The 18,252-nt window shown below is 43.1% G+C and overlaps 1 protein-coding gene and 1 long non-coding RNA gene across 3 annotated transcripts in view; both read right to left on the bottom strand.

The window, feature by feature from the left end:
- Positions 1-2,735: 2,735 nt before the first annotated feature.
- LOC140700412 (uncharacterized) lies at positions 2,736-6,653 on the bottom strand. The gene is made up of 2 exons (XR_012078798.1): positions 6,358-6,653; positions 2,736-5,941 (listed from the first exon to the last, which is right to left on the bottom strand). It is a non-coding gene; the product is annotated as an uncharacterized lncRNA (long non-coding RNA).
- Positions 6,654-16,480: 9,827 nt separating this feature from the next.
- The window catches only part of LOC102526535 (mitochondrial inner membrane protease ATP23 homolog), a 272,864-nt gene continuing 271,092 nt past the window's right edge, over positions 16,481-18,252 (bottom strand). Inside the window, exon 7 of one of the 2 annotated variants that reach the window (XM_072972686.1) lies at positions 16,481-16,901. In XM_072972686.1, coding sequence (XP_072828787.1) covers positions 16,653-16,901 — 249 coding nt within the window. In that variant the 3' untranslated portion in view covers positions 16,481-16,652. Of the gene's footprint in view, positions 16,939-18,252 lie in introns of both variants that reach the window. The other variant, XM_072972685.1, reaches the window with a different exon arrangement.

The following is an 18,252-nucleotide window of genomic DNA, read 5'->3' as shown; positions in this document are numbered from 1 at the left end:
AAGCACCTTATATGCATTGGCTCATGGATTCGCTCATAACCCCCGTGTGAGGTGGGAGTTACTGTCCTTCTTTTATAAATTTCTACAACTGAGGCACAGAGTGGTTAAGTAAGTCACCAAGACCTCACAGTCTGCCAGGTGTTGGAGCCAGGGGTGGAATGCAGCAGTCTGACTCCGGAGCCCACGCTGGTGTGGGGCTGAGACGGACAGCATCTGAGTCTGGCTGACAGCTACAAACAACGGAGTTTCCCTCTGGCAACATCCCAACTCTGGAAAGCATCCTACTTGGGCTACAGACAGCTTTTCTCCATCAGGCAAAGGCTGAGTCCTCTGCTTACCAAGGACTTCTGCTATTTCTACCATGTGCATATTTTGGAGGAAAAGTAAGATATTTTTTGTAATAAATGGTCTCTAAGCCGTTTTTAAAAAATCTTTTATTATGAGATCTTCGAATATCCAAAAAAAAAAGAGGAACAGTCAACGAACTCCCATGAAACCACCATTATCTATCTCTTCACAATCCACTGTCCCCCTCCAGTCCCCTCCCCAACTCATTCCGGCTTCCGCCTCCACCAGGCCGTTGAAATGCATCAAGGTCCCCAAAGGCCTCCCTGAACCACAGTCCAGTGGATGTTTCCCAGCCTTTTTCAGTGGCGTTCTTCTTGTCTGTCTGAATCTCCAGACACTCTTGAGAGGAAACTTCTAATATCCTAACAGCAGGTCAGCTGCCATTCTCTGAGGACTTCCTCTGTGCCAGGCACAGTCCTGAGCACCTTTTACACATCATTTCATTTAATCTTTAAAACGATATTGAGGTAGGTACTATTATGATCTCCATTTTCAAAATGAGGAAACAGACTGGTTAAACCTTCCTCACTTTGAGGAAATGAAAGGAGGCACAGACAGGTGGGATAAACTTGACTGAGAGGCACCATGACACCACACCAGACCCTGAACCTCTCCCCTCGCCGGCTGCCAGGACATCACTCTCCCCCGGAGCCACCTGTCTCTCTCCCCCACCTTCCTTCCGTCTCCTCTGTGGGCTTATCTCCTTCTATCCATCTTCTAAATGCCAGTGTGCCCTGCGGCACTGCCCTTCAGGCTCTTCTTTCTCACACTCATGCCATCTGAAGGACCTCACCCATGCTCGAGGCTTCAAACGCCGCCTGTATGCCAATGACCTCCAACTATGATTCCAGCTTGCAACGTTCTCACTGCCTACTGGACATCACCTCTTGACTGTCCCGTAGGAGCCTCCACGTCAGCAAGTCCATCGTCTTACCCTCAAAGTCTGTTCCTCCTCTTGTGTTGCTGGATTAGAGAAATTGCATCACACGGATGTCCACCAAGTCCTATAGTTCTGTCCCCCAGATGCGTCTTGAATCAGTCCCTTTCTCTCCATCCTTTTTAGTTCAACTCCACACCACCTTTCCCTTGGATTACGGCAAGTGCTTGATGATTGCCAGCCTGGAGTCCTTTAATCCTGTCTCCAAAGTTTTTTAGATTGATTTTTTAACACAGATTTTTATCACATGTCCTGTCTTTAAAATACTTCGACAATGTCACATAACCTTCCAGATAAAACCCAAATTCCTCACTATGACCTTTTGTCGTCTAGACTGATTCCAGAGTACCTGTCAGACATGTACCTCACCACTACCCGTTTGCACTCAGTTCTCTAGCTATGCTGTCTCTCTCTGAAATTCTTAAGTGCTTATAATATTCCTTATTTTCACGTTCTTCCACATAATGTCACAGTCACACAGTCAGAGCGCCCAGAAGTAGAAGCACCACCATCCATGAGAATGAAAGCCAGACCCTGAGGATGGAAGAGCAGGAAGCAGGATGGAGCCTGGTGCCCTTCGTCTTCCTTCAGCACGTGCCCCAGCCCCAGACTGCCTTCCTCTGGACTTCTTATAACATGAGAAAAGTAAACTTCCATCGGATTAAACCACTCCTGTGGAGTTTCTGTGATACGTAGACCCACACAGTTCCAGCTGATAAACTCTCCTTTTTTCTTACTACTTATCACATCGTATTGCTTGTAGTTGCCTACGGTCTGCGTCTACCGCTAGACAAACAGATCCACGAGCCCATGGGCTGCTTTATCAGACTCCTCTTCTGCTTCATCTCACACCCCCTTGGCCCACTTTTCGGTACAGCCCGGGCCACGGCCACCAGCAGATGAAAACTGACGATGCATCCTCATCGGCTCCTGTATCTCTAGCTTCCGGCCGGGAGCCCTCTGCCTCTGCTAGGGGCCCGCAGGAGCCACTCAGCCGTTCTGAGTCTTACACAGACGTGCACGTGGAGGGAGCTGACATCCCCAAGGACAAGCCTTACCTGAGGCGTTGGACCTTGCCCACTTCCACATCTCGAGTGGGCGATTCGAAGGGGCCTCCTACACGGTTTCTTAGAGGGTCCCCAGGGGAGCTGAACCCTTGCTGCCCACAGTAGTAAATCAGCTCAGTCACACTTTGCTCCCTTCCTGTTTCATTGTTTCCAGTTTCCACTCTTGTTTATTTCGCAGAACAACACTCCCTACCAGCAAGCCTCTGCTTTGGGGGGAACCTGAGCCAACACAACTGTGACTTGGCGTGATACCCAGTTCTTAACAAACATTCACTCGCTGATACATATCTGAATGAGTGGACTTCTTTTCCAATTACACCATTTCTTTGTGAGAATTGCTTTTTACTTCAGCAAAACGTTATAATCATTTGAAAAGACAGGCGTGCTCACAGCGGGAGAGTTTAATAGCTGCTAACTTCCACATAAAATACTGGCCACAGAGGAGACAGAGAATTGCAACAGTAGTGTCCACCCAGATTTCAATCAGTGACATTCCACAATTTATTATTATCAACTAGATGGGGATCCCTGAGTTATCAACACGAAATGTATCATCCTAAATACTATGACAGTTAAGTGCTAAGCCTTGGCTTATTGATGATTTGAACATTTACGTAAATAAAAGAATTAAAATATTACTTTAAAATTTAAAGATTCAGTTAGGAAATCAATAACATCTATGAATATAAAATCATGTTTTTCTGAAAGATGTGACTCCAGCCCCAAAATAAATCATCAAATCTAAAACAGCTATAATGTTTCAGCCAATAATTTTATATCATCATAAAATCACAAGAGAAGTAGGTTTTAGGATAGTAAGAAAATGCCAGCAATAAAGCATCATGAGAAAGTATGGGACAACATTCTGCTACCATGGGTTTTATTTTTAGATTGATTTGATCAAAAATCATGTGTCCCTTTCTATTTATTTTTTTAAAAAGAGATAGAAACAAACCATAGTAAAATGCCTCTAGGTCTGTGCACAGTGCCTTAGAAACAAAAATTTACTATCAAAGGATGGCTACGGCCTCAGACCAGCCAAAGAACTCCTCCTACTGTTTTTTCAAATTATAAAAGGAGTCTGAAGAGAGGCACCTTGACTGAAGAACGAGAAGACGAAAAAATCACGGAGCAGGAGCCAAGAGCGTCAAAGCTCCCGAGGCAGAGCTGGTCTCTGACCCCCTGGGCAGGGCAAGTCAGGGGCCAGACTCTGACACGGACGGAGCATCCCCGGGTCCTCAGGGCCCTCCCTCCCCATGAGCCGCCGTGTCTAGAAACGGGGCTGACATGCAACTTCACAGGGGCTCTCTGGCAATGATACCTTAACTCTGAGAAATTCAGCTCTAATAAGAAAATAGCATAGGATTGGGAGTATTGGGAGAGAACTTTTGAACAAGGCACATCTTTCCAGTGTCTTGAAATATTCCTTCAAGGGCAATCTCTACTCTGCACACATATCATGTTGAAGAGAAAACAAAAGGTTTAATTCGGGCATAAAGCAATTATTTCTAAAACCATGGTTCGTAATAAGTTTCTAACTTAGAATTAATTTCTAATTAATTTTAATTGCTTAATTAATCTCTGACATTTTTGGTAAATGAGTAGACGATTTTGTTTTCCAATCTGTGGGCATGAGGACTCACACCTGGACCATGAAGACTAAACCATAAATTCGGAAAATAATACAGGAAGGCAGGGCACTGAGGAAGAGAAAGACTAAGAATAGAGATGTTCCTCAACAGAATTCTACATTTTTTGAATTTTTTACAATAAGAATGTTTTTACGTGTAACTTCTGAAATTTTATTCTGTAAAGGATCATCTACAGTCATATTATCTGTGGCCTGCCTGCCTGTCCAGGTAGTGACCCACGTTCTCTGTTTAGTCACTTCACTCAGTCATTCCACACACTTGAGGCTTTAGGGCAACCATCCCCAGGGGCTTCAAAGAGCACCCGCAATAAGCAAGCGTTTACAGAGCACTGACGACGCGCCAGGCACTGTCTCAAGAACTTTATCAGAACTGTTCCATTTAATCCTCACCCACGTATGTCAGTGCTAGGATACAGCCAGTCCCCAAATGAGGAAACCAGGCACAGAGAGATTAAGGAAATTGCCAAGACTAGTCAGCCGACAAGGATGCAGCTGGAATTCAAACTCAAGCAATCTGGCTTCAAGCTGCACCCCTAATCACTACGCTAGCTCTCCTCCCTAAAAATGAAGACACTTCCCAATCTCACGGGGCTTACCACCTAGTTGGGAAGAGATGAACAATGCTATGTGCTAAACAGTACACATGAAGAAAAAAAGGAAGAAAACGTGACTAAGCGTGGTTGGGAGACGTGGGGAGGTTTCCCAGTGGAAGCCCCCAGGGAAGGCTCACCGGGGAGCTAAGGGAGGGGCAGGACGGACACCTGCTGACACCTGCCTCTAACGAGGCACCTGCTGAGTGAGTGACACATCATCTCACTCTACACCCTTAACAGCCCCATGACACACATGGTGTGGGCCCCGCTTTACTCATCAAGAGACTGACACCCAAAAAGTAAAACAACTCGCCTAAAATAGGACAGTTAGCAGGTGCCAGAGCCAAGACATCAACCCAGAAAATGCTCTTTCCAGTCCCCACCCCGCCACACACACACACACACACACACACACACACACACACACACACACACACACACACACACACACACAGGAGGAGGAGAAAAGAGAGAAATCATATGTATAGACAATACACAGACATACGTTAAAACATCCTGAACACAAGCAAAATGGAGGAAGGGGGTTAACCGCATGGTGATGGAGGGTAATTAGACTCGTGGTGAGGATCACTCTGTGGTGTATACAGATGTCAAATTATATACCTGAAACTTAAATAAAATTTAAAATTCTGGCACAATAAATCACCATGTTCTCAAAAAGACCAAAGCCATGCAACTACAGAATAGACTCTCTTGTAAGATGAACGTCATGAACGTCTATCCCCGGAAACGTCTGTACAGATGCTGACATCTGTCCGCTGGTCATGGAAGGTCGAAGGTGAAAATACAGACTGCTGGACCTCCAGGGACCCTAAATCTAGACATGACATTGTTCTATAAAGTAACCCGGGTTTCCCTGGCACACAGGTCCTCTGAGAAGTTACACGTGGCCACAAAATGAAGTGCTGCTTGCGACAGGCTTTGTCTCCGTGGCTGCACAGTCAGTTCTCTTGGAAGACAAAGATGGAGTCTCATCCTCTTTGTTATCCTGGTCAAGGGCCTCATTCTTCCCAGGGTCACCCAGAACCTGTAAGAGACAACTCTGTGACCATCTCTCTTGCTCTCATCTTACTGTATCTCTCAGCAGCACAGACACTTCCTCTCTAAAGCACTGTTTTATTTTGGTTTTCCAGCTTTTCACCTGCAGTGCTGGCTCTTCCTTCTGCAGTGCTGGCTCTTCCTTCTCCGTCTCTTTTGCTGATTCCTCCTCCTCTTCCCAACCTCTGTGTTGGTGTGGCCTACGATGCAGTTCTGGGACATCTACTCCTGGTTCCATACTCTCTCCTGAGATCAGCTGGTCCAGTTTCTGGTCTTCAAACAGCGTCTGTATGCAAATTATGCCCAAATTTATATCTGTAGCGCTGACTTATCTGGTCTTAGTGTTTTGATGCCAAATAAACATCTGAAACGAACTACGCTGAAATCAAACTGTTCTTTCCCATCTCAGGAGATTGCTCGAGACAAATACCTCTTTCCTTCATCACGACATCTACTTCCACCAATATATCCTATAGTTTCTCTCTCCAAAATGTATTTCATTATCAACCACTTCTATTTCCACTATTTCCACTCGAATCCACTTACCTGAAATAGCCCGAGGTGTCTTCCCACTCTCATTCTCGCCACCACAGTCATCCCTCTAGCTAGAATGATTTTTTTAAGCAGTTAGGCCATCGTTTATTGGCATTACCAGAGCATTCCTTTCAACAAGGGAGGGGACTCTGAACACTAAAACCTCACCTATTTTGTGAAAACTTGAGACTAAACTCTCCATCATCTGTACACAGCTTAATCACGAACGGGAGCAAGAATTTCAGTTAAATAAATTGAGCCGAACTGCCCTGCTACAAGATGATGAAAGGAAAGCTGGGTGCCCCCGAAAAGTTCTTGCTTTCACACTATGGTATTTCAGGTGCAGGAATCCAACAACTCCCCAGCGCAGCAAGAAGTGCTTCCCGCTGCATCTTAAAGCAGTCATTCCATGGTCAAGCGTCCAAAGGCTAAGACAGTTTCGTGGGAAATGGGCACGGCCTTCGGCTCCGTGCGCGGCCTGCAGTTGAGAAGCCAGGTTCTTAAGACCTGAAGGCTGGCTGCCACGCTCTCGGGGAGGGCGCCTCCACAGAGTCTCCGGCTTCAGGTCTCAGCCGCCCCGTCTACCAACTGCAGTCCTGGCGAGGGAAGACCCGCCAGGCTTCCACACTGAAGTCACCAGGCTCCTCACTGCCCTCCAGGACGTGCCGCTTGATCTCGGACGGGTCACTCCAGGTGACCAACCCCCCAAGCTGCGCGTGACGAGGAAGGCGGGGTCGGCGGCCGCGTCCGGGCCCCCGCGCACGTGGCCCTCGTCCACGAAAGCCACGGCGACCGGGAGGTGCGGCGCCACGCGCAGCTCCGGGAGCCCGGCGGTCGGGCGGCGGCGGCGAGGACGAGGCCGAGACGAAGTGGCAGAGCTTCCGCTACCCGCGCGCGGGCCCTGAGCCGACAGCGCGGGACTGGTCCGGCAGCGCGGCCCGGACGCCGCGGTGCCCGTCTGTCCCCCCAGGTCCGCGCAGGCGCCGCGGAGCCCGTCTGGCCCGCCAGGTCCGCGCAGGCGCCGTGGAGCCCGTCTCGCCCGGCAGGTCCGCGCAGGCGCCGTGGAGCTGTCTCGCCCGCCAGGTCCGCGCAGGCGCCGCACCAGCTCACGCAGCGCATGGCTCGGCCCAGCGTGGTGCACGCGGTCCTCGCGCAGCCGCAGCACATGCACCTCGCACAAGTCGTGGTCAGTGACCTCCCAGAATTGTTTTCTTAACTATTCTTCTGACTACACGTAGAATAAAATCCAAACTCCTCAGCAGGCCTTACGAGAACCTCATAGCCCAGTCCCCGCCTGCCTCTCCCTCCCTGTCTTGCTTTCTCCCTCCCTTGCTCGCTAGGCTCTGGCTACAAGGGGTCCTTCCAGAGCCTTGAACTTGCCAAATTTGCTGCTGCCTCAGGCCCTTTGCCCTTGCTGTTTCCAATGCTTGGGATGCTCTTCTCCCTCCCTAGCTGATTCCATATCCTTAAAGAGGCTTTTTCTCATTCCTCACCCATCACTCTCAACTACATTCATCCTATTTTATTTTCTCTATAGATTCTGTGTTAATTTGATTATTGTCCTTATTCCCACTGGAGAGTAAGCTTTAAGAAAATTAGGACTTCATCCAACATTTTCACAGTATCTGAGTACCCAGAATGATGCCTGGCCCAAATAGATATTTGTTAAAGAAATGAATAAAAGTATCAAAGAGAGATTTGGGGTTAACTGAAAGGGTTTGGTTAAGTGATGATTTCATGTCACAGTTGGAGTCACAGAGGTTAAAAAACATTGATCTCTGTTATAAACAAGTTCCCCTAACAAGTGTACATCAGGTCTGGGACAGGGAGAGTGGTGCTGGCAGAGACTGCAACTAGTGCCTCTCAGGCTCAACTCCTTTTGTTTTGCATTCTCAATTTCTCAATGTAGGAAACACAGTTTAAATGATGAATTGGCCTGTTTCTTCCAGAACCCCACAGTGTACTGGCATGAAACAAAGAGATACCAAGGCAGAAAGCCTGCTAATGGTGCCAGTTCAGACCAAGGCAGGAATTAACCCATTTATACCATCAGATATGTCTCCTTCCTCTAGGAAACCACCCAAAGTAATGTTATGAGACACTTCGGATATCATATGAAAAATGCCCATGAGGACATTCTCTGCAGTCCCTGATGAGCTTGTAGTGCCATAGCAAGTGCCACCTCCGTTTTCAGGAATGTCCATTATTTTTAGATATTAAAGCAAATCTCATAAGGGGAATTAAGGATTACAGGGTATCAATGTAAAGAGAAAATAATCATTCTCAATCGTGACTGCATTATGTGAAAAAATGACTTCCTTTCATTGGATTTGAGTTTAAACTGTAATACTGAGGTTGGCTTCTCCAAGTTGTCTCAGGTAACTTATTTGTAGTCATGATGTGGAAAAACACGATTTGCCATCAGTAGCCTATTATTTCTACACTGCTCAGTGATTTGTGACCTGAATAAATAGGCCCGGTGGTTTAACAGGGTAAGAAGGCTGCTAAGACATGTGGAGGCAAAGATAAAACCTCGTGTCCATTCTCTCCAAGAAGGTGAACTTGATTCAGTGGACATGCAAGTCATGACACTTCCAAAAGCCTGGCCATCCACCTGGAACCCTTCCACACGGAGCCTTCTTCCAAGGGACATCTGGGGGATGTGATGGCACTGGCTGAAATAAGGTGATCCAAGAGGGAAAATCATTTTTGTTGTTATAGGCTTCTGAAGTCCTTAGGAAAACGTATTTCAAGACAGAATTATCTGGATAATTTTTCCTCATTTTCCCATTTCCCTTTGCAGGTGTAATCACAGCCGAATATTTCATTGCCAACTCCCCTGTGACTGGCACAGCCATGAATGGATTTCTTCCCTGTTGGTAGGGTGCCACATTGCCTGATGAGGCCTTAAAAGAGTCTTCGAGAAAAGGTGCCAGAATGGTGTGAAATACCACACCTCTGGAGAAGAAAGGCTAGAGATCTCTGGGTTGCTGACAACTTGCCAGCCATCAAAATTATTTTAAAACACCTGATTTTCTTTTGCTGTTGTTCTTTAAACTCCAAGCCCTTTGGCCAGTCCCCTGATGTCGGTATCTACATCCTTCGTTGGCTTTTGTTCCTCTAACAAATAACATGAAGATGTGATGCACTGAGGAGATTAAATTGAGTGTGTGCGTGTGTGTGCACTTGCATGTGAAAAGGAGAGCATCTGTTTTCCCAGGGTGTGTCAAAGATGCATGGTTCTTAATGACTTCTGCCCGGATTTACTCATAATCAAAGGTTTAAATGTCTCATGCTCCAAACATCTGAGCCATACTAAATTAATGGAAGAGAATGGTAATTGTTCACTTGGGGAACAAAACAGAATGCCACATTAAGAAATCATTGGAAACTCTGTTTTCCTAACACTGTCCTACTCTAAAATTTGGAGAAATATGGTCACAGGAATTCAAACTACATTCCCAAACTAAAGGCATTTTTGCCTCCTCGTCTAAACAAAGTCCTCCATAACAGGGTCTGTGTAGTATCTCTGGGTCCTAACTGAATGCCCTACAAACAGAAGGGGCTGAATACATGTTTTTTGATGATGATGATGATGATGGTGATGATAATGGTGATGATGATGATAATGAACCAACTCCCGTTAATTCTTACCACGAGTAATAGTCCATATATTTATTCCTTAGACCCATGCTTCTCAAAACATGTTCCACAAAAATGTACCTGTCTTGCAATATTGGTGATTGTTCTATTAAAAATGGAGGGAGAGGAAAGCCTTCTTAGTTCAATTAAGATTGCAAAACTTGAGTTGTACAAAGTTAAAGATATTTTTTTGCCACAGAATTTCTTTTAAAACTTTGTACCATTTTTGTGCATTGTGAAACTCTGAGAGAGGGTTAAAGTTTACGACATTTTCCAAAATTGTTTAAAAAGGAAAACTTAAGAAACCTTTAAGGGCACCAGTGACTTTCAGAACGAAGTTTGAGAAATGCTACATTAGACAAATGTTAAATGAGTACCCATTGTATGCAAGAGGAGTGTCCATGGAAACACATCCTTTCTGTCAGGCTTGGCTGTTGTTGTTTTGTAATCTGTTAACAGATGATGGTAACACCCACTGCACAGGGCTGTCATGAGAATGAAATGAAATCAAATCTACAATACGTCAAGCCTAGCACAAAGCAGGCACAGAATATATGCGCCGTCTCTGCCTCCATAGACAGTACTTGGGGGCGGGGGCGGGGGGAGGGCGGATAGGGGGCGGTGGTGATGAAATTCGCCTGAATTTAACTAGACCTCAACACACCTTTGAGGTGTGTACATGTGAGGACAGAATTGCAGCATGTGACTCATTCTCTGGTTCAGGGAATTCTGGCTAGTCAGGCTGGCCATTTCCCACTTCAAACTGAGATCCTCACGTCCTTCACCTGATAAACCCCAACCGCCATTGCCTTGGTTAATTAGAACCATGATCACTCACACAATCACACACACTTGCAGGGACACGAGCGTTCAAGCCTAAACTAAGGACAAGTGCTTCAAATTGCAAGGATCTTGGCCTAAAGAAATACATTATTTAGGGCAATGGAAGTCTGAACGGTGCACCAGAACTGCATTTAGTTTCTAATCTGTGTTAGCAACACTGCACGGCAAAGTAACCAAAATAAATATTTAAATAAAATGGAAGTAACACAAAGCATTGCAAAAATGAGCCTTTTGTGACTTGAAATTCATCTGTGATACACTGGCGCCCTCTGCTGGCTAGATTTTTCCAACAGCTCAGATTGTTCAGTACTGCTTTTTCTTTAAGACGTGTTCAATTTTGGTTCAAAGTTTTACACAGATTAGTAAAAAGTATTAGCAGAATGGTACTTATTATAGAATCACAATGCATAGAATTATTTAAAATTATTATCTCAACATTTCAATCCCCACCTCAAGATGTGTCTTGGTCAAAAACAGATTTCCTATTAAGCTGTAACACATGGAGTATATGTATTGCTCTGTAACTTGCACCCTGGTGGCCTATCATATAGGTTTCAATTTTTATTAATTACAGGTATAATTTTTACCTCATTTTATGTGGCCTATTGCTTAGGGCTGCCAAATTTTACAAATAAAAATATGTTCCATGTACCTGCATGACACATACTAAAAAACACTAAATTATTGAGTAAAAAAGAATTAATTGTTTAACTGAAATTCAAATTTAATTGGGTTGCCTGTATCTTATCTGGAGACCTTACCTATTTTCATGTGTGCTCTGAATTTTATAATTGAAATTGTTTTCTCTTGTGATATTCAGTGCTTATCGTACCATAATAATAAAAGCAAAACATCTCTCTGTCTTTTATTTCCTCCCTCACATTTTCTGAGACACTGAACAGGTTTCAACATATCAAAGCTTAAAGCAAAAGACTGAATTAGCAGGGTCAGCTAGGCATGAGATTGAAAACATTTGTTCTTTAAAAAAAAAAAGTTATTTAACTAATGAATGGACTGAATGAGAGAAATCCTGAATTCTTAGTCTTCTTTTATGTAGCAAGAAAAAATACTATATAAAACATATAAAATGTTTTGTTTTGCTTTGTCTTCAGAATAGGAAATTTGAAAATAAGGGCACCTAGATGCAACATGATTCTAAGGCAGGGAATCTCAAGCCTGCAGAGCAGAAACACCTGTGGAAGCTTTAAAACTCAAGGATACCTGGGCCTTGCCTGCAGACCAATTAAATCAGAGGCTGGGATCCCTAGGAACCATATGGTTTCAAAGCAGCCCAGGCAATTTTAATATGCAGCCACGGTGGCAAACCACTTCTCCTAGGGCCATCAAGTCGCTTCAGAGGGTGTTTATTACCTTTGATTTGCATGCGAATCAATGCAGATTGATTTAGTAGAATCTGGACTTTCTAGTTTCCAGCTGATGTAGTTGCTGCCTGGCCAAGGACCACACTTTGAGGAGCAAGATTTTAAGAAAGGCCACAAAAGAAAAGGCAAGTTGTTTCAATAAGGAATTACAGAAATGCCTGTGTGAACTGAAAATGCAGATAACTTACAACCACATTACTGTAATGGTAACTGCCCTAGAAATGAAGGAGGGAGGGAAGGTGAGAGAAAAACTTACCTTAATAGTTCCACATTGGGTTACTGCATCATCTTTAGTCATCTTCCTGTTTTCTGTCACAGTATCTCTTACTGGCAAAAAGGAGTTAGTATTTGCTCCCAGGCTACTTTTGCAGAAATAGTATGAGAATTTGATTAGCTCATTTTATATGCAGCATCGCAAATATGCAGTAATTTAAAGCATACAAGTTTATATCATATTAGAATTTAGTTCATAGTTCACTTCCATCAGACCTTTTTTAACCATTTTAGCCTGTTGGAGCTTAAAGCAATATGCAGATTGTACAACCGTGTGAAGCTGATCAAATCAACCCTTGAAAGTAATTGGTAAAGCTCCTCATGTGCTTTTGAAAAATTAATCAAGACAGGTTTGGTGAACCTTGCTGAGAAAGTCTCTTTAGGACACATGACTTGGTTCCCACCGTATTGTCAAAGGAAAACCAGCTGCAAATCCCAAGGTGACCCATTTACCTCTCTTGGGTGGAGCATAATGACTTCTTAAACACTGCAAATAATTCTGCTGGTTTAGAAATCAATTTGGAGAATACAATTAAATGAAACTATTTGATCCTTCAGGTTTGAAAACCATCCATTTGACTCGCACAGTAACACTTTAATATGGAAACAGCCACCCTCATCTTCTAATGCCTTCAAACAATGTTCTAGGGGGATATGCTGTAGAAAGCAGTGCATACAGTGTTGCCTTTAAATCTCTCCAGGATTAGTCATGAGAATTGGTATTAAAATATTTCTTCCTCAAGCACTTATATTTTGCCTTTGACAGTGCCTTTATAAGGTCTTCTGCAGGATTCAGTAGGGAAGGCAGAGGCATTACAAATGGTGCCTCCAGTTTCACTGGACAACCAGTCTCCCCCACCCACCGCCTTCAAAGTTGCAGGGCCTGCTTGGAGCACAGGTATGGTCAGTGATGTTTTCAGCTCTCATTTCTTCAGATAAATGCCCAGAAATGGAATTTCTGGCTCATATGGTAGTTCTATTTTTAATTTTTGAAAGAACCTCCATACTGTTTTCCAAAGTGACTGCAGCAATTTCCATTCCCACCAATGGTGCACCACGTTTCCTTTTTCTCCACACTCACCAACACTATTCTTGTCTTTTTTGTAATAGTCATTCTAACAGGTGTGAGGTGGTAATTTCTCTGTGGATTTGATTTGCATTTCCCTGGTGATTAGTGATGCTGAGCACCTTTTCATGTAGCTGTTTGCCATCCCTATGTCTTTTTTGGAAGAATGTCTTTTCAGATCCTCCTCCCACTTTTTTAATCAGGTTGTTTGGCAGGTTTTTTTGCTGTTGAGTTGTATGAGTTCTTGGTATATTTTGGATATTAACCCCTTATCAGATGCACGATTTTCAGATATTTTCTCCCCTTCGCTAGGTTGCCTTTCACTTTGTTAATGGCTCCCTTTGCTGGCAGAAGCTCTCTAGTTTGACGTATAACACATTTTTGACCTCTGTAAAATTCTCAGGTGAAAACAGTAAGTCATAGTTTACACACTTCGTATTATGAGCAAGGTCACAAGTCAGGCTTTCAAAGGCACCTATTTGTATTTTCTGTTCACATTATTTGCTCATTTTTCTTTTATTTTTTATACAGATGTAAAAAAGTCATCACTTCATTATGAATAACATCGTCTTTCATGATACAGTGTTGAAAAGTTATCTTTTATTTAACTTTTGAAGATTAAAAATGCTGTTAGGTGTATCAATATCATCTTTTATGATTTTGTAATTTTCATGTTACTTTAGGCTATCCCATTCTAAGATTATTTTTAAAAATTCTCCCATGCACTGGTACTTTTACGGCTTTTTCTATTAACATCTTTTATATCTCTGAGATTAACTTTGGTATAGAAATGAGTTAGGGATTCAGCTTAATTTTTCCCAGATGTCTCCAGTTTTCTCCAAATCAATTACAGACTATTGTATTCTTTCCCACTGTTTCCCTTTTTCATTTGACACTCAGCCACAGAGCTCCTCCTCTCCCTGGGAATTGGGTACCAGTTTCCTTGGGAACCAGGTACATTGTTCCACACTGTCCCCGCTCCCTTCTAAGGCCTTCACACAAAGGGTCTCCTCTTGTCTGGAAGCCTCCTTCTCTACCCCCCTTGACTTGCTGACTCCTCCTCATACTCAAGCCTCAGTTTAAATGTCACTTCCTCTAGGTTGGGTGTGAAATTACATGTCCCCAAATCACCCGCCCTTCTTCCTCTTTGGTGCAATTATAGCCACAATAAAGCTCCAGTGCTTGATGGTCATTTCAGTATCCCTAGTGACCGCATCAGTACGTGACAGATAGTATGTGCTTAATAAATACGTATTGAGTTAATGCAGTCTACTTTTTCCCTCAGATTGGTTCTCCGCCTCACGCAGTGGTTGGGAGAATGAGAGGGACCTGTGGTTCCCTAAGCGAGCCGAGTCCAGCCACGTGACTGTAATAAGGGCCACTCCCGTGGCCAGCCTGGCCCTCCAGATATGACTGGCTTTGACCCTGAAGATCCAGATTTGGAAGGTACATACGTACATCTTTGGCCTTTGCTCTGGGACTCTGTAACTTACTAATTTTCAGAAAAAGAAGCATTATGTTAGGGGAGTTTACTTGACCCAGTTTGATTTTTTTTCCCCCTTACTTTACCACCTTGGATGTGAGACCGTATGAATACAGTTAGTACTCAGAGAAGCTGCCACTTGCCACTTAGGATGTCACATGATTAATTTTTTCAACTTGGCCTTGGTACCTGTTGAATAAATAGTATCCCTGGTAATTTCTGTAGAACCAAATTCTGCTCTTGGGAACTCTAACACTAGCGTTAGAATAGTTGGAGGTAAAAATCAGCTGGGAAGAGAAAGAAGGAAGAAAATAATGTGAAAAAATGCAGGTTATTAGCAGAAATGCTTAGCTCTTGGTTCTCAAATATTTTAAATTCAGAAAAAGTTTCAAAATTCAAGTGCGATATTATCATCAACATAAATTAACATTTAATTAATTATGCACTCAGGGTATTGCTCTGAAGTGAGTTTAATTAACAAATAACTAGGTTTGGTAATATCTTGGCTGGATATCTCTATCCCCTTGAGAAGAGGAAGTTGAATAGTTGAAATAGCATGGTCTGATTGCAGCAGACCAAGATTATACTGCTTCGTTCTTCAGTCTGCCCTTCCTTCTCTTTCCCAAGGGCAGATATGAACAAAACAATAACTTTCTAATTGTTTAGCACTCAATTTTCTGCCTAGCAAAGAATGTGTGGTTATACCAGTCCTCATAAAAACAAGATTATATCATTTAGATTTCAGTGCATATTAATCTTTACCTCATTTCCCTCAGTTTAAAAAAAAATGATTGTGAAAAATTTCAAACATTTACAAAGTACAGAGTAGTACAATGAACATCCTTGTATCCATCCATCCGTTTTAACAGTTATCAACACTCTGCCATCTTGTTTAATCTATACCTCCATCCACTCGCCACCCACCATTCAATTATTTTTAAGATAGGTTTTATATATATTGAGATGCATAAATATTGACTGTACCACTTTGGCAAGATACATGCATGTAACCCAAATCACAAAGAAGACATACAAATGGACAACAAGTACGTGAAGAATGCTCAACATCACTGATCATCACAGAAATGCAAATCAAAGCCACGAGACATCATCTCGCACCTGTCAGAGTGGCTATCATTCAAAAAACAACAAATGACTAGTGTTGGCAAGGATGTGGAGAAAAGGAACCCTTGTGCACTGGTGGTAGGACTGTCAGCTCAGAGAAATAAGTCAGACGGAGAAAGACAAACACTGTATGACTTCACTTATATGTGTAATCTAAAAACCAAATGAACAAACATCAAAACAGAGTCATAAATACAGAGAACAGGTGGTTTCCAGAGGGGAGGTGGGGGAGGGAGGGGAGAAATGATGTGGTATGACAGGAACTAACATAATGTTGCAGGTCAACCACAACATTTCAATAAATGCCCTCTCGTGAGATCGGTCCATCTGTCTTTACGTGTAAGGTAAACAGTGGTCACCCTGACATCGTACAGAGGGTGCACTTCACAGGTTTCAGAATCAAACTTTAAAAGAACCATATGTAATAAAAACAAATCACGATAATAAAAAATAAAACACAAATAAAAAACAAGTACATTGTAGAAAATACTGAAATGCAATTTATTTGCCTTATTTACCAAATGGTTAACTACAAAGGTACAATTTTTGCCTTGGAGTTCAAGGCGGTTTCATTTTTCAGCACAGTTACTTTTCTGATCATGTGCTGTCGTCAGCATCTTCTGTGTCTCCTCAGGATTCAACTGACCGTTCACGTTTTACACGTTTGTCCACGGGGGAGCCGTACCTTCCTCATGATCGCTGCAGCTCCGTGATACAACACGTCGTTGTCGTCATATGTTTGCGTAGTACCGATCCCGGTTCTGAAAGTCTCTGTGAGCGTGTCTTGCATACGTCTTGTTATGTGGGATCCTTCCGAAAGGTTCATGGTCATTGAAACAAGACTCAAAAACTTCATCAACAGCCTTCTGAGCGACTTCTTTGCTGATGTTCCGAACAGCTAGAATAGAAAGAATGGCTCTGTCTCGCACACAGGTCTAAGGAGAAAGAGGAGTGTGTGGCTTTAATTTTATAAAAAACTTAATCATGAAATATAACATTGTATATAATGTCTAAACCACAGTCAAAATTAATTTCCTCTCACATTGTTTCACTAATTTCTGTCATTCGAAAGAAGCAACATTAAATTATGGAGCATGTTCAGCTCAACCTGAAAGTATTTATGTGTAAGGATGCCCTCCTCCCTCTCCTCATCTTTCCCAATAATATAAGCGGACGTCATTCTCGGAAGTTCTAGATGCTGCCTGCCAAACAATAGCTCCAAATTTACAAAACTATTTTTTTAAGTCTATAAATAAAGTTCTGGTTGAATTCTTTTTACTTTCAATAAATCTGAAATACACTTTACTCTGTGCCTCTCTCCCCTAACTCTGCGCTGACCAATGCTAGGTAGCTTTTCCTGGGAGGGGAACAGGAAACCACACATATATACATACAAAATTTGAAGCTGTCCTCATTTTTCAGGGAAAAAAAGAAAATCAAACAACTTTTTTCGTCCTGATTGTTCTTTGCATGGGTATTTAATTCTCTACCTAGGAAAATAATTTACTTAATGCTACATAGTGATAGACTAGAATTTCTCAGTATTCTAGTATTTTAAGAAATGTAAGGTTGGCCATTCTAATTCTTGAAGAGCTTTAAATCCGTTTCCTTCTCCACAGGCCCAAACTAAAAATCAAAATGGCCTTCAACCCGTTCCTGAAAAACCACCAAACATGGATTCTGATGGCTGTGCACCCTGTCCATCACTGAGTTTTCTCTGTATGTGCCCAGTTTTACTCCAGCCTGATCAGCACATTCATGAATATAGGACTATAAATCAGTGCTTCTCAGCCTGACATCAAATGCCAATTTAAAAAATAAACCCCAGGTTTAGAGGAATAAGAAGAAGAACTGTCTAGAGCCATGACAGCAACTGCCAGAGAGAAGAAAGGTCTCCCCTCCAGGCAGTAACACGGTAGTAAAGATCTGTCTGCCTGCTGAGCCTCCAAGGTCAGGAGGCACAAGAGTAGGTCACAATTCAGATTAACTTATTTCCAGATGAAATACATTTCTGCTAAAAGTGTGCAATTTTACAATGAGTCACTGTAACTGACGTTTGCATTTCTTGGGTACATGCTGCACAAACCCAGGGCCTCTTCTCCCCGCACCGGCTCCCGTCGCCTCCACAGACGCTCCGTCCAGCGCTAGTTCTCTTTGTTTTCTGCTGCTCTATCCAATGTAAGGAGCACAGACTTCTCTTTCAGACTCTGCGCCTCGGACCTCATGCTTTACCTGCCTCACCTCTTCTC

The sequence above is a fragment of the Vicugna pacos genome, chromosome 12 (assembly GCF_048564905.1).
Source record: "Vicugna pacos chromosome 12, VicPac4, whole genome shotgun sequence".
Classification (NCBI taxonomy): Eukaryota; Metazoa; Chordata; class Mammalia; order Artiodactyla; family Camelidae; genus Vicugna; species Vicugna pacos.
This window is presented reverse-complemented; position numbering and strand designations above follow the sequence as displayed.